The following is a 16,749-nucleotide window of genomic DNA, read 5'->3' on the forward strand; positions in this document are numbered from 1 at the left end:
ACAGACAAATAGTAAATCAATGCAAAGTTAAAGATGTAGACGAGAAAGTATTATATTTCAACAAATTGGAGGTGCGGTACGGTGCTGTATTTATATATTTCACTTTAATTAAATTTCTAACTTATATGGTGAAACTTAGCTGAACTTTAACAAGTCATGCTGCTTATAAATATCAGCTTATGCGTCATAGGTCACAGGTGTGAGTATCTGGGATCTTCTTGAAGTGCAAATACCCAGTTACATAATTCTTAATACATATATTAAATATTATTGTTAACAGAAACAAGAGATAAATTTCAAATCAAACTTCTTTTTGTTTAAATATAGGAAGCTAGAAGCACTTTAAATACTATTTAAAAAATCGCCTGCACTTTTAAATTACATTAATGCGTAACGATTATCTTATGAACAGTCTAGAATAGGGTGTCTTATCTTTTACACCAACAATGAAAGCCCATTCATCTTTCAGAAAATAACCAATTCCTCTTGTCCAGAGGTTAGTTTTACCCCCATGCTGTTTTCTAGAAAAAGAAGACACCTGGAATACGAAAGATGAAAGAGACCGCGATCACTTACTTGCAGTCAGATGGACANTCTATGTCTTTTACTTAATTTATATTTATTATTTGTTTATATATTTTATTGTAACCGTGATATATTTTCGCTTTGTGTATCTGGCAACTTCGATGCTTAATTAGTTTGTTTATGCTCTGTAAGGTTTCATGCCTGTCTTTGTGTTAAGCAGAAAATATATAGTGAAAGATTTCAAATATTTGTTAAAGAGTCGTTGTGACAGAATACAGATTGTGTCACTTAAGAGAATCGATACTTGATGGGCTTGGTTTACTCGAAATAGAATGGAAAGAACAGTTGTTAGCATAAACAAATGCCACGTTTTAGCAACAAATCAGGATCGAGATACCCACACTACATCAATTGCAGGTATCCCATTGAAAGATTTCAAAATGCTTTATCGTATTAATGCCGATATGATATCCCAAAATTAGCTCTCGACTCTATTGGGATAAAATGAAAATCTAATCATTTTGCTTGATACCTCTGCAACTTCATAAGAGTTCTCGATGCGAATTCCTAATAGTATTTTACAATAAGGGGAATAGTGACTTTAAGAAAAAACTATTTTTAAAGAAAACACGGATATATTAAGACTTTTTTGGATATTTTTTCTTATATCTGTAGCAGTTATGTTTTGCTAATAGTTTTAAACTTCTATAGAGTCCTAAAAATATCTAAAAAACGAGATAAACGAGATTAAGAAAAAAAAGCCGAACGAGAAAATTCTTGGAACGTCGGAGAAGGAGTTGTTTTTTTGGTTTAGAATAATTTCTTAGAATAGTGTTTTTGAATAGTTAGTTTATGCTAACCATTTACGGGTATTTCAATTTATTTTTGATTATTGATGTGTGGTTGGAGTTCAAATAAATGTTATTATTTTTTTTAAAAATAAATTTCGTCTCTTTAGTATAGCTTGATCAGGATTCGGTGCAGCTAATATATATTTTAAATTAGTGGCAGCGTCGGGATAAGCTTACTGTTTATTTTAACGGAACTGCGTTCCATTTATTAATTGATTTAAGTTTTCTTGGGAAGAGCAAAAAAAGTGTGATTTAGTCGAATTATGTGAGGAGTTGAGAGAAACTGTCATTGGAAATGTTACTGTGTGTGAGTTGATAAATCTAATTAAAAACTAAAAAAAATTACGAAGTGGATGTGATTAAAGAAATGTTGGAAGTAATGCAAGAAAATCCTATTGGAAAAGAAGAGGAAGAAGAAGAAAAAACGCCAAAAAACCTCAAAGATAAGAAGAAAAAGAAAGGGGAAAAAATACTAAGAAGAACTTTAATTTGAATTAGAGCGATTAATACATAGTATTCAACCTATGATTCTTCAAATCAAAATATTATAATCACAATAATAATTCCACTTTGCGGAATGCGTTGGATATCCACAAGTTACTGCAAAATTTTGATTCTCAGGAAGATGAAACTAGCCTGTATTTAGTAATTTTTGAGAGTCAAAGAGAGCAGAGATCCCTAAAGAAGAGTGGGTTACTCATCTATTATATTTTTTTCACCTGATATAGCAAAATTATTAGAAAGGGAAACTGAAGAACAAACTTACACTTGTGACCATGTTAAAGAAATTTTAATGAAATGGTTTGTAGAAACTAGAATATAACATTCTCACATTTTCGGGAACCAAAGACAATATGAATACATCAGAGGATAAAAATAAAATGTTTATTTTCCGGAAAAAGATGCAGTCACAAAACTGAGTCACTAACTTAAAACAAATTAAAATACAAAAGTGTATAACACACTGAGTAGTAGTAGTAGTAGATACTTTGTGGTCTTACAGAGTTTTTATATGCTGGGAAAAGTGCGCAATAACAAAAATGACATCTGTATCTTGCAGTCGGTTACAGCTAATTTCCGACAGAAGAAAGAAAATCAGGATGTGCTCGATGACAGGTTGCAGGTTCGGTATTCCCTTCGATCTAGCGAACATTACAGGTTAAGCTAAGTTCAGAAAAATTTAGACTAAGCTAAGTTAAATCAAATTTATTCAGCACCCAAAAATGTTTGATAAGAGTTAAAAAGATTTTGCTGTTTCATTAAAGAATTACCTAAATGAATAGTTTCAGGGATTAGAAATAAAAGATTTTGAAACCTTGATAGATGTAATGTTACCGATGAAGCGAAACAAAGAGTTCTTAATAATGCGTATTTTATAGAAACTTGATCAAAAATAACCTATTCTACAGAGCTGGCTTTAAGAACAAGAATGCAGAAGGTCTATGTAAAGTATCTTCGAGCTGTTAATTTGAATTAATTGATTGGATGATGTATATAAATAATGTTTTTCTTTCTTATTGATCGTTTGTTAGTTTTAAAAGTAGTGTTAATAAGTGTCATGAGGAGGTAAAACAAATTATAGGTTACACATTAAATGGCAGTAAATATTCAAAAAGATAAATCAGTATAAAACTTTAGAATTTAGAACTGTTCATCGCGATCAATTCTATAGTAATGTCGTACAGCACATCGGTGTCGCCGCTGTTTTGGCAGAAATATCTGAGTGAAAGCTAAATATATTTAAGTGAGAAAATTCATAACTCCCATACTTTTAAAAACAACCATCTGCTACAACACAAGTAAATAAAAATATACTTTATTCTCGTTCTATTAAAATATACTTTATTCTAAAAATAAGTTTTTTTCTCGAACTTCATAATAAAGTGTTAAACAATATAAGTGGGAAGAAAATCCCAAGAGAAGTGACGAGAATTTTGTCTTTAGTTATAAGAAAAATTATAACTTAACTTCTTTTTGAAATAAGTTTAAAGTTTGTAAAACGCAATCCTTTTTTGTTTTGGTAAGTTAACAATAATTTTAATATTTATTCTTAAATTGCAATACATAAAATATAAGGACTCAAGGCTTGAGGGGGTGGCTATAAAATACGAATAAAAACAAGTATTTCTTGAAACCCAATGCATTAAAATATTGTAAAGCTTGTGCATCAATTACTTTGGTTGCTATTTGCAATGGCATCAGAGAATTTTATTAGCTTAAATATTTATGGAGATATGGACATTTTTATTAGAAACCGATTTTTTTCCTTGCGTTTTTTGCAATTAATTTAAGAGTATTCAATAAAAATAACCAAAATTTATAGAGAAATTTTTTATTAATAACAAAATTATTATTTTAAAATTTGAAAAAAAAAATGTTTAAAATTTGCGCAAGATATGAAAATTTGAAGTAGTACTCTTGCACTGTTCATTCCTTGAAAAAGTCTATTACTTTTTTAAAATATAATTTTGTAGTGTATCGTATTTAATAAGTAATGAAAAAATTCCAATTCGGGTATATTGAAAATCTAAGAAGTCACTAGAAATTTTCAATTTTTTTTTCTTTTTTCAAACTTTTTTAAAGAAAGCTTTGAATGACCAAGAATTTTTCCCTAATTTTATTTTCCACTTTAAAACAAGATTTGATAAAAATGCCACAGGAATTGAAACGGATCATCCCCCATATTAGTATGTTTTTTTTCACAATTGAAGGCGAGATTCCTAAACAATCACATTTGTGTGTACGAACAATTATTGTAAGGTAATGAATGTTATTTGTTATTAATTTTCGTCTTTTGACACAAAATAAATATTTTTAACCACATTATTTGATTGTGATTCTTATTATACGATTATAAATAATTGATCACATAGTAATTATTATTTATAAATAATAACAGTAGTGATTGATGAGATTGCAATTGACTCTCAACTCTGATTTAGATTAATTATAGAAAAACAGCATTAAAGAAAAAGGCGAGCTTTAAAGTTGGTTTCCATAGTTAACTAAGATGGAGAAATGCGTATGATTATATTGCGGCACAAGAAAAATATGCATTGATGCAGAGTAATTTTGAGAATTATTGTCTATTAATTTTTTGGCGCAAACTGTTAGGCGAGCATAAACAAAAATTAAATTACTTAAAATTTTTAACCGCATTATTTGAGTGTGATTCTTATTATACGATTATAAATAATTGATCACATAGTAATTATTATTGATAAATAATAACAGTAGTGACTGATGAGACTGCAATTGACTCTTAACAAAAATTAAATTACTTAAAAAATACATTAATTAAGAAATACATTAATTAAAATATACATTAATTAAGAAATACATTAATTAAAATATACATTAATTAAAATATACATTAATTAAAAATACTTAATTTACGTATACATTAATAAAAATATACATTAACTAAAAAATACATTAATTAAAAAATACATTAATTAAAAAATACATTAATTAAAAATACCTTAACTAAGAAATACATTAATTAAAAATACATTAATTAAGAAATACATTAATTAAAAAATACATTAATTAAAATACCTTAATTAAAAAATGCATTAATTAAAAATACATTAATTAAAAATACATTATTAAAAATACATTAATTAATAAATGTTTGTTAATAAAGGAGCAGGAAATCAATGAAACTTAATAGGAGCCGTGGTGCCTCAGGGGATAGAATTTCTTTCAAGGCGAATTTCCCACCAAAATGTTGTTGAAAAATATCCTCAGTTGTAGACGAATGTCGGGTTAGAGTCACCTTGCTTACTTACACACTTGGGAGGTTTCTGTGCGTTTCCTTTCCACGTAACGCATATGCTGGTTAGTTTTATCAAAAAATCTTACATGAAGGCGAATTTTTTCCAAGGAGTTCCCTTCTCTTCTGGATTAGGTTCAAAATTACAAGGCTGCAGAGTTGTATATTGGTACTTGTAAACTCAAAAGTTGGGTCAGCTCTTCAACGATGGTAATAAATAAAGCTCATATGGTTTAAATTTTTTGTCAACTGAATCGAATACTGAGTTTGTAGAGCTAAATCTGTGATAATAGAATAAGAAAAAATCGAAATTTATATAATTTTTGAATTTTTATCATAAATAAGCAAAAATAATTGCAAAACAATCGTAGGCTTTTCTTAACGGAAATGAAAAGAGGTTGGAGCCTCGACCCAGGTATTTAGATATTGTTTCTATTTTATGAAGGAAGCAAAACCCAAAACCATCCGGAAAAATAGTGTGCTGAATCATTCAGATTGACAAAAAATAGAAATATCTATTTCTATTTTTTACATATTTTTATTATTGAGTGAAACAACCTCATTCCTGACTATGATCGATTTCTCCAAAAAGATCATTATTTTAATAATTCTCTACTGTTTGATGTCCGGAAGTAATATTTTAATTACTATATACAATGATTGAAGGGAATGAGTTATTGGAATATCAGAGGGCACTGATTGTAAAAGTCTTTCATTTAATTATCTCTGTGAGGCACTTAACTTTGTTTTCGATTTAATGACTAGCGCAATAACGATAATAAGTCTTAAAGCTATGAATGTTTTTAAATAAAGACCCCCTTGAGCGTCCTGCTCAACAATTCCTGTGTGATTCATTTCTTTAAGTGAATATTTCCCAATAAGCAAAGATCATTTTGTTAATAATTATTCTAGTTTCATCTAAGCACATTTTGTTATTGTGTTCGTCATAACGAAATAAACGAGTAATTGATTTAAAAAACAATCAAATTAAAAAAGAATGACATTTTGAAAAGCAGATTGTGTGACACAAAAATAAATTAAATTTACCCGTTAGCGATAGTGGATAAAATTACGGAAACACTTCTATATTGATACATTTTTCATATTCCTCCAGAAATACTTAAGGAAATATTTTATGACGTCAGAAGGATTCAGATCATGATATTTTTCATACATATCATTGAAATTTAAAGCTTTTGGAGGTTTGAGGGACCAGCAGTAGACAAACGGAAAATAATGTTTTTGAACACCCTATGGCCATAAAATTTAACAATATATTAGTAACTTGTGACAGTTATTTTGGTTAATTATATACAATAATTACAAAAAATTTCTTAAGCCTAGAAGCTATGAAAAACTACTTTTTTTGGTCTGATGTTTTTTTTTTGCCATAACTTTAAAAAAAATTAAAAAAAATTTCTAGAACAATTTAAAATTAATTGCAAAATTTTTGCTTTAAAATTTGAGAAAAATTCAACTAAATCTGCGCAAGATATGAGTAATTAAACCAATTATACTCCGCGTGATCTGGAAGAAATATTATTATTAAAATTTGTAATGAATCATGTTTATGCAACTATTAATTAAACTCGGTTTGATTATCTTAAAAATTTTAGAAGTGTCAAGCAATTTTCAAATTAGTTTTCGTACTTTTTCAGAGAAAGCTTAAAATTATAAGGGATTTTCTACAGATATTATTTTGTATCATAGGACAGAATTTAGTAACAAATGATAACACCTTACAATAAATGCTCATACACTAAAATGTGATTTAATAAGGAAGGAAAATAGGTAAAAAAAGATACTTTTATTGGGGAGGATCTCTAACGTGTCATTTTTAATAAATCTTGTTTAGAAATGCAAAATGAAATATGAGGAAAACCCCTCATCATTTCAAAAAATTGCTTGAAACGTTTTAAATCTTTAAGTTATTCAATTTGGACTCTTTTTTATTAGTTGCCAAATACGATTTACTGCAAAATTAAGATTTAAAATTTTTTTCTCGCTAATGAGCAGTATAAAAGATCTAATTACTTATATCTTGCGCAGTTTTGAAGAAAAGTTTTATAATTATTTTAAAATATTCTAAAAATTTCGTTCAACATAAAAACGTAAAACAAAAAACGTAGTTTCTTTTTATAAAAATGTTCATATCTCTAAAATATTTACGAAATTTTGTGTACTTATTGCATATATTGTGTACTTATATGCTAATCAAATTAACAGTCACAAGTTACAAATCAATCACTAAATTTTTTGGCATACGGTGTTCAAAAGCACTATTTTCCGTTTGTAATTTATTGTCGGTCCCTACAGCTTCTAAAAGCTGTAAACTTCTTCTATATTTATGAGAAATCGCATGATCTAAAAACTTCTGAAATTATAAATTATTTCGTTGAGTATATCTGGAGAAATATGAAATGTATTGGTACAGAAGTGTTTCCATTATTTTAATCGCCCCCTGTGTGATGATAACCTTATGTCATTGTACCAATTCAAAAATACTCTTAAGTTCATGAATAAAAATGGCTTTTTCAGCACGTCGAATTTCAACTCTTTAGTGGTACTCGTTGCTTGTTGCAAAGTGTCCACAGGATATTTTTTACAACAAATTCTAAAGTTAAAAATTGGATAATCCTGATTGATTGCTGAAATGTGGTATTTTTTATATTAACAACTGTTCTTTCTCTTCTATTTAGAGTAAACCAAGCCAATGAAAAATCAATTCTTAAATGACACATTCCACATTCTTTCACAATGATCCAGTCACAAATATTTCAATTGTTTCACTATATATTTCTTAACACAAAAACAGGCACGAAGCCATGCAAAACATAAACAAATTTATTATGTATTGAAGTTCTCAATTACACAGAACAAAAATATATCAAGGGTGCAATAAAATATATAATCAAATAGTAAATCCAAGTTAGGAAAAGATGTAGACGAGAAGGAATTATATTTCAGCAATTGGATATAATATAAAAAAAACACAATTACTTCCACTTAGTAGGAATAACATTTACCATGACGCAATGCTAAATTCTATGCCACTATCCACATAAATGCCACTATCCACATAAATCAATTATTAATCAAAAATCGAATATCAATTACTTTTCTTTATAATGCAATAAAATCTGGCGAGCAGCTATTTAAACGATCAAACACTTCGTTTGTTTATTTGTGGCTTGAAGTTAGGCTCGCAGAAAATGCCGTTCATGGGTTAAATTTAGTAGGAATAACACAACCTGTGACGTAGGCTATAGTATACCCAATTTCGATGTGCGATACGGCGTGGTATTTAATTCATTTCACGTGAATCAACATTCTAACTTATATGGAGAAATTTAGCTCACCTTTAACACGCCATCTTGCTTATAAGCGATCATCTAGAGCTGACGTCATAATTCACGTGTGTGGGTATCTGCGATCTTCTTTTTGAAGTGACCCAATTCCTGAAATAATAATCGAATATTAATTATTGTTTTGCATTTTACCCTCTTTATATCTTTCTTCGCTAAATCTTAATAACAGTAATTGATAAAGTTTACACCAATCTGCAGTTCGTTACCGAAGAAGGTTGTGTTTTTCGATGATCCATACATTTGGCGAATAATTACTGCATGTTGAAATTATTTAAATAAATTATTATGTGAAATGATGGTTGGGCGTGTTTTAAAAGTCTAACAAATGCTTTTGCATCATTATTAGAAGTTTAAAAGATAGTGACAAGGTTGCAAAATATTTACATGAAAAGTGCACTGGTGAAATGAATTAATTGACATGCTCTCTTCTTTTTGAATTAATTGACAAGCTGTTCATAGCCTAACTCAGTTTTTTTTTGTTATCCTAAGACGTACCAAAAAAATTGGTTTAGCTGAAGTTGCCTTTGAGGACATGGCAAAAATCTCCGTAGTTAGAGATATTTCATGGGGTAAGGAACTTAAATTATTATTTTTAATTATTATACATTTAAATTAATTATTATACATTTATATATTTGCATGTATATCAAAAATATCTATAATATTTCTCGATAGCTTGTATTGAAGATGGTGCACTCCGCCAACATAATAATTTTACTGAATATTTTTGACACTTTTTTTCAACACTATTTTAACTGATTTACTTTTTGAAATATCGTTATTTCTATTTTGATAACATTTTACAGGACAAAATATTATTATTATTATTTACTTTTATTTATTTATTATTATTTATTATTATTTACTATTTTAAGAAAAATATTTCAACTGAAAAGAGGTCATTATGCCGTTTGAATTAACTTTACATTTATATATATACTAGCCGCCTAAGGCGGCCAGCTGTCCGCCACGCTAAAGGTTTTCACAAATAAAGTTTTTTAAAACATAGCAGGAAATCTGAAGATTAGTGGACAATTAAAGTGTTCCTGTCCTGCAATTTTGTCTTCATATCCAGTTCTGCTGCAGATGTGTTATAGCTCTTGAGGATGTTGAAGATTTAACTTTGCTATGGTAACCTAACCTATGATATAACTATCAGGTGGAGACTTTTTTTTTTTTTAAAGGCTTCAGAAATTGTAAAGTCATACAAAAGTTGCTTTCGAATTTCTATTTCTATATAATTTTTTATGGTATCAATTTCTATTTCGCTACAAAAATTATCGTCTTTGCTTAAGAAAAAAAATAGAGCGTGGAAAGAAGAAGAAAAACTTATTATAACAATTATGAACAGCGACAAATATATCAAAGCGAAGCGTTCTATTTACGTATCGAATATGTTGCCACATTTTTAATACAAAAGTTAAACTTTTCTCCACTTTAATAAATGTAAACTAATGCGAACTTTACAANCTTCTCTAATAAAAAGAGATACCATTTTGTTTTCGTTTGCATAAGAAAGAATATCAAGCATTTTTCTTTTTTAAATTTAATTAGCCACAATAAAGAAGGAACGTTGCAATGCTACGTGCTACATTAACGACGTCTCTAGAGTAACTGAATGACTGTTCATATAGAAATCGCAGGTATTAGTCTCATACAACAACGCCCCCTATAGTTCGTTGCGATCGCGAATAGTTTTTTGAATATGGCTCTTTAAAGACGTAAAAACCATAGATTTTCTTTCAAAATGACTGATAACTAAAAAACTAATCCAAATTTTTGAAAAAGAAAAAAAATAGTTCTTCATTATGTCAAAAGACAATTATGTGCCGAGTTTCGTGCCTGGGCGAGGCTTCTGGGACGATATATTGTGATTACAGACACACACAGCCGCGTTTATTATTATGTATAGATATATATTTCACTCATTTTTTTAATTGTGATTGTAAAAATTAGCCTGAATCACAAATTTTTCAAGGAATTGGCTTTTTTTTAAAGAAAATCATTTCAATTATATATTTTTATTTTTAATTTTTGCTGTTGTTAAATTATTTAAGTTGTAAATATGCTCGATGGGGCGTAGGGCATATTAACAGAGATCTGTTCTATGGGGCGTAGCGCATATCAACCGGTTATCAGACAGAGTTAAAATGTAGATAGTTAGGTCCACCGCATCTTCGAATGTGCGTATAGCAAATTTGGGGTGGATTGGTTCAGGTGCAGATTTGTATAAGGTTCATACACACATACTTATTGCCTCTAAACTCTCCGTTTGGTAAATTATTAAGAAAAACAATTTAAGCATTAATTTAAAAGTAATAACACATACATTTTGATTAAATAAATAGTTTAAATATAAACTCGCACAAGCCGCCGAAAAATTTAAAATGAAACGGAATAACTTACAACAATATTTTTGCAACTTGGAGATAAATAATTCACTTTATACTTATTAACGTTGTATTTATCTATTTGACATTCATAAATCGTTGATTCAATTAGTGTTTCTTTTTTATAAAGGATACTAGCTTTTACTTTGGAAGAATGCAGTAATATGATTAAATTGATCATATTTTGCATTACTTACGTTTGTTAGCTCTAGATTTATTTCTCACTCTTAATGATCCCCACATTTTATCACTTATTTTTTCTTTCCCTTTTAGAAACACTTTAATTTCTTTCTCAAACGCAACAAAGATGGAAGGTAAAAGTTATCTGGGTGTAGTTGATTACATTGTGATATGCATTTCATTACTGATTTCAGTAGGTATTGGACTTTTATCGAAATTCAAAGGAAGTAAGAAAATGACAGCAACAGAATACATTCTGGCCGGTAGGAATATGGCGAGAATTCCAGTTATTCTATCAGTAGTAGTGACTTTCCTTTCACCCTCTTGTATACTTTCCGGACCAGCGGAAGTATACAGATACGGTTTCCAATTTGCTATAGCACCTCTGATGATGCCTATTGGAATGGTTTTGGCATCATGGGTTTTTATACCAGTATATTTCCAGTGTGGAGTATCAACAGTTCACGAGGTAAATGTTATTTTTTTGTTTTAATATTTGCTTATATGTGGGTAAGAATTATTCATTAAATTTACCAGTATTCGATTGAATATGATTATTTCTTTTGTACTTAAGATTGCAAAAAAATAATCTTAACTTTAATTTTTTTCAAGAAATTTAAAATTATAATTAATATTTTGATATCTATTGTATGAAAAATGATAAACTTTTAAAATATGAAATCATATTTTTAGCAACTCGTTAATGTGATTTTTCTAAATTCAAAGTTTATACTAGTTTATCTTCTTATATACCTAAACTATATTATATTCTCTCTTTAAAATAAATTTAAAATTATCAATCTGAAATCTTCAAAATTTTCATTTTAATTAAGAATTGGAGTCTTTATTTTTTTAAATGTTTCTTAGCGTATAAAACATCTCTTTTGGACTTAGATACAATATCTTTTACTAAAATGAGACACCTAAAAGATTTTTGAGAGTAAGTTTTTTTTTTCTTTCCAAAATTAATTTTTAAGTTATGCAGAATATGAAAACTGTTTTAAACTAAAATAAAACTAACTGTAATATGTTTTGTTTCTAAATATAGCTTCAATTATGAAAATCTTTTCAGTTTTTGGAAATGAGATTCGGAAGCAAGACAAGATATATTATATCAGCCTTCTTCGTCGTACAAATGGTGAATAATAAATTTTTGCCTCTTAACCTCTCACACTATTTCACTTTAGTTATTAATGTTGCAGCAACATTATTATAATCTTCCATACATATTTTTTAATGAGATGTTTATTTTTAGATATTCCTTATCGTTTTGAATCTTTATGGAGCAGTTTTAGCTTTTAGCGCTGTAACAGACTTGTCTATAGAACTATCTGTGATATCTTTAGGAGTAATTTGTACTCTTTACTGTTCTGCAGTGAGTTTAAAGTATTATTTTATATTACTTAAAAAATATTATGATTTCATTATTCTATTATTATACATATTGTACATATTATTATTATTAACAAAAATAGACAATTTCAATTTTGATTTTAAATGGACTACTTCATGTGTTTTAATGAGGGACTCGGATTGTAGACTTATACGAACTTATATTGCTGAAGTATTACAAACAATAATTAAAATATTTCAATCGCACAAAGATCATTCAACTTCAGTTTGCCACGATGAGCAGATTTTGAATATAACTTAACTGTTATTAAAGTAATACACATAATAGTTAAAAGGAATTATCTCACAAATAATAAGGATATTTTGTTAGTCACCATGAGCAAACGGTATGAATTCATAATTACTAAATTAAGCCCCTTAATTAAATTTAACATAGCTTAACTTCTTAAAAGTTTAAAAACTGTTAGCATGCCGTATGTCTCAATGTTCACTAAGAACGCCGAAATATACATTCTAATTTATGTTCTAAATACATGTCTATCTTATATATGCCTAATTTGTGTTCACTATGAGTCCCACAATATTTTTCGCCAACATTGACTCAAATGCACACACGTTTACCTGAACGACGGTCCTACTTTCTCCGAGTTACCTCGATTTTGACTACGTCCAATTTTTCTCTCATTATTACGTATGTATCTAGCATTAATACTGGTATTACTTTTTAATGAATTAGTTACTTACTCCGCAAACCCAGGACAAACTTTGTAGTTCCTCTCAAATCGCCTATTTTTTTAAAAATATTATTCAGTATACAGTATTTACTGAGTAAAAAGAACGTTGTCATATTACCCATTGACAAAATGCGTCCTCACTTTTCAACTACAATAGTTAAGAGTAATGGTAAACAGTGCGCATGCGTTGCTATGGAGACCTCTGCTGTATGATAATTGCTTTAGACTTCTTTTTTTCACTTTTAATTTTGTTATGCATTAAGTTTGGAGTTTATTTTCAAGATACGGGACCAAAGAGATTCCATAAATATTTCTTGAGTTTTGAATAAAAGAGAATTTCAACATTTGAACGATATTATTGTTTTAAATTGAGAATCAGAAATTCTAACCTACAGGTCAAACTGGATCGTTTTCAATACTAATTAAGGTGAGTATTTCAAATAAAGAGGGTCCAAACTTATTGATACGAACCCAAAAGTTATAGTTGAAGCAAGAAAAAAAAACGATGCTAAGGCCTAACTAGGCTGAAAAAGCCAAAGAACGCAGACGGGAATACCTTAAGCGTTGCACAGAAACGGAAAAACGAAAGGATTCCGTTCGCAAAAGCAAGCATGAAGCCCGTCCCTTACAAAAGTACAAAGTGGTTGAAAAAATTGAACCCTACCGAAGAGCGAATGGTGGCTCTCTGAACCCCTTTCATACAAATACGAGAACTGGGTGTTGATCACTAGTTGGGTATGAAAGGATCCATTGTCAACGTACCCAATGACTTGCACAAAACCGTAGACTGTCTTCCACGCAATATAAATGATTCATTCACTGTTCACATAAAATTGAAAAAAAAGCCTAGCTTTCAAGTCATATTTCATGTATGAACTTGTGAATCCGAAACGGGTGTATTACAATCTCCTTCAAACACCATTGTATCAATCCGAAATTTTTAATTAAGATTTCGATTTTCTGTTCAATGTCTATTCAGTCATCAAAAGAATTTACGCAGAATGTGTCTGAGCAGCATTCAAATATGTCTGCGAAATTGTGTACCGAGCAGTTCAGGATTGACAGTTGAAGATGTCCAAGATGAAAAAGTTGCTTTTCCAAAAAAAATTAGACAATGGGTGACCTGCGATATCCTTGCGACTATCACAATTTTTATTTGTTTTGCTTTTTTAAAGAGCGAATTTTGATCCAGAAAGCTTGTTTCAAATTAAAAGTAATATCATACTGATGTTTGAAAACTATATACATGAAACAGTAATGCATATGCAGACACAATTAATGAATTTAAAATCATTCTAATTATTTCTCTATTTATTGTTATTTGTTACCCTTTACTGTGGTTTTATGTTATTAAATTAAGCAGAACACTTTTCTTGTAGTTCATTCTATCAGGATAAAAATTAACTTTATTTAGCATCATTTGGCCCGAAGATATTGTTCGCAGTCAACTCACGATTGTCAAACTTTACCACTATCATTACTAAGTCATTTTCTCCAGTACTTATCCCTTTTAAGGAAACTTAGCACACCGAATTTCATAGTACCTGCATTAAAACTGGCCTGTATTGGAGCAGTTTTAATTATTACTAAATATAACAATGGAATACTTTGTATGAATATTAGTAGATTTGAAACTGGACAACTGGACTTGAAACTTGATGCTTCGAAGCTAATGTTGATCATCGAATTCTTTGACATAGGCTTTGTATTTAATACTTAATGCAAAATAATTATTATGAAAATTTTCAGTTTTTAGTTTATAATTTTGTGAAATGAGTTTTTTTATGATATGAGTTTTTTTTAATCTGCATCTTTCGTCTTTTCTCAATTATCTACTCTTAAAGATAAGTAGCATTAGATTTCAAGTAGCATTAATCATACATACTTTTGATTAATTTACATTTCATTTTCTGTGGCTTCCATTTTTCTTTAGTTTGACTTGAAAACCTGCTCAGCAAAATCTTATTAAAATTATAATTTTGACGATAAAAACATTCATTGTCATATTTTTTACAGCATATTGAAAATTCTTTCTTAATTATTATTGAGGAATTTCTGAAACAATATATTAGAAGGCATTCAATTTAAAATAATGATTTGTTATGTTTTCGTGAACATGAGCATGTCTTTAAGTTTTTCGTTTATTTTAATACCCCTTAATACACTATCTGGCCATTAATGACCGGACAACCCTCATTTCGGATACATGAGGTGCTAGTATCAAGTCAGTAGTCACAGCTTTAACCCTTCTTGGAAGGCTATCCACTAGGTGTTGGTACACGGCGGCAAGCATTGCCCGCCATTCCTCCTGGAACAAGGCGAAGAGTTGAGTGATAGTTTTGGGGCGTTGTGGTCTGGCCCTCAACCGGCGCTCCAACTCATCCCAGAGATGCTCAATTGGATTGATGTCGGGATTTTGGGATGGCCAGTCAAGCTCTTGCACCCCCCATTTCATCAAACCAGTCCGTGATGGCATGTGCTTTATGAATGGCAGCGTTATCGTGTTGAAACACAAACGGGCCATTACCGAACTGTTGTCACAGGGTGGGAAGCACCGAATTGTCCAGGATGTCCCTATACCCTTCTGCGTTCAGGATTCGACGCACTAACACCAAGGGTCCAAGGTCAAACCATGAGAAACAGGACCACACCATAATTCCTCCACCGCCGAACTTCACAGTGTCCGGTCATTAATGGCTAGATAGTGTATGTGCTTGCAGTGAGTTAATAATATAACAGTCTTTTTTAATTACAACTATAATAATTTAATTAAATAAATAAGGAAAAAGATTAAAATGTGTGTATTTTTAGGGTGGTTTGAAAGCTGTTTTATGGACTGACGTTTACCAAGCTGCACTTATCCTGGTATGTTTAACCTCATTGTATATAGCTGGAATAGGAGACGCAGGTGGTATATCTAAAATATATAATCAAGCCAAGTCAGACAATCGATTGGAAATGTTTAAGTAAGCATGCAATATTTAATTTGTTTATTTTATTATGTGCTTCATAAATACCATTTGTATATATTTAAAATATAAAGAATTTTTAATGGTAAGAAACTATTGATACATAACTAACTTCGGTGTGCTTTTAACTAATACTAGTTTCTCACTATTACGATTCGATTCATTATGTTTAAGAGTTACATTTGCGATTCCAAAATTTTAATTAAAAATAAATTTAATAAGTGTATAATAAATATTACTGAAGGATCTAATTTCTAATAATGAGATTAAAATTAAGTTTTCAGTATCACTTTAAAATTATTTTTAAAGAAATATTATGAAATAAAGGAAAAAATGAATTAAATAGCAATTTATAATAGATACGGAATTAACTAAGAATTAAAAAAATATGCTGTATTTAGTACAGTCTGGTACAGTTTAGTACACAGTTTCTACTTACACTGGTGTGCAAAACTGAAGCAACAAGTGATTTTTAGTCCACAGCTCCCCAACAAAGTATAAGAGGGTCACGAAATTGCAGTATAATATGCATGTAATTCAGTAGAAAGATTATTTGTATCCAAATTTTAGAAATAAAACGTCGTAGGTGATGTAAGTGTACGTA

The 16,749-nt window shown here is 29.4% G+C and overlaps 1 protein-coding gene across 1 annotated transcript; it reads left to right on the forward strand.

The window, feature by feature from the left end:
• The first annotated feature begins 11,186 nt into the window (after positions 1–11,186).
• On the forward strand, positions 11,187–16,146 carry LOC107442111 (sodium-coupled monocarboxylate transporter 1-like). The gene is made up of 4 exons (XM_043056552.2): positions 11,187–11,558; positions 12,162–12,227; positions 12,345–12,464; positions 15,988–16,146. Exons 1-4 carry the CDS (start codon positions 11,217–11,219, stop codon positions 16,144–16,146), a joined length of 687 nt encoding a protein of 228 aa, XP_042912486.2. The 5' UTR covers positions 11,187–11,216.
• The last annotated feature ends 603 nt before the right edge of the window (positions 16,147–16,749 follow it).

Source organism: Parasteatoda tepidariorum, chromosome 7 (genome assembly GCF_043381705.1).
Source record: "Parasteatoda tepidariorum isolate YZ-2023 chromosome 7, CAS_Ptep_4.0, whole genome shotgun sequence".
Taxonomy (NCBI): domain Eukaryota; kingdom Metazoa; phylum Arthropoda; class Arachnida; order Araneae; family Theridiidae; genus Parasteatoda; species Parasteatoda tepidariorum.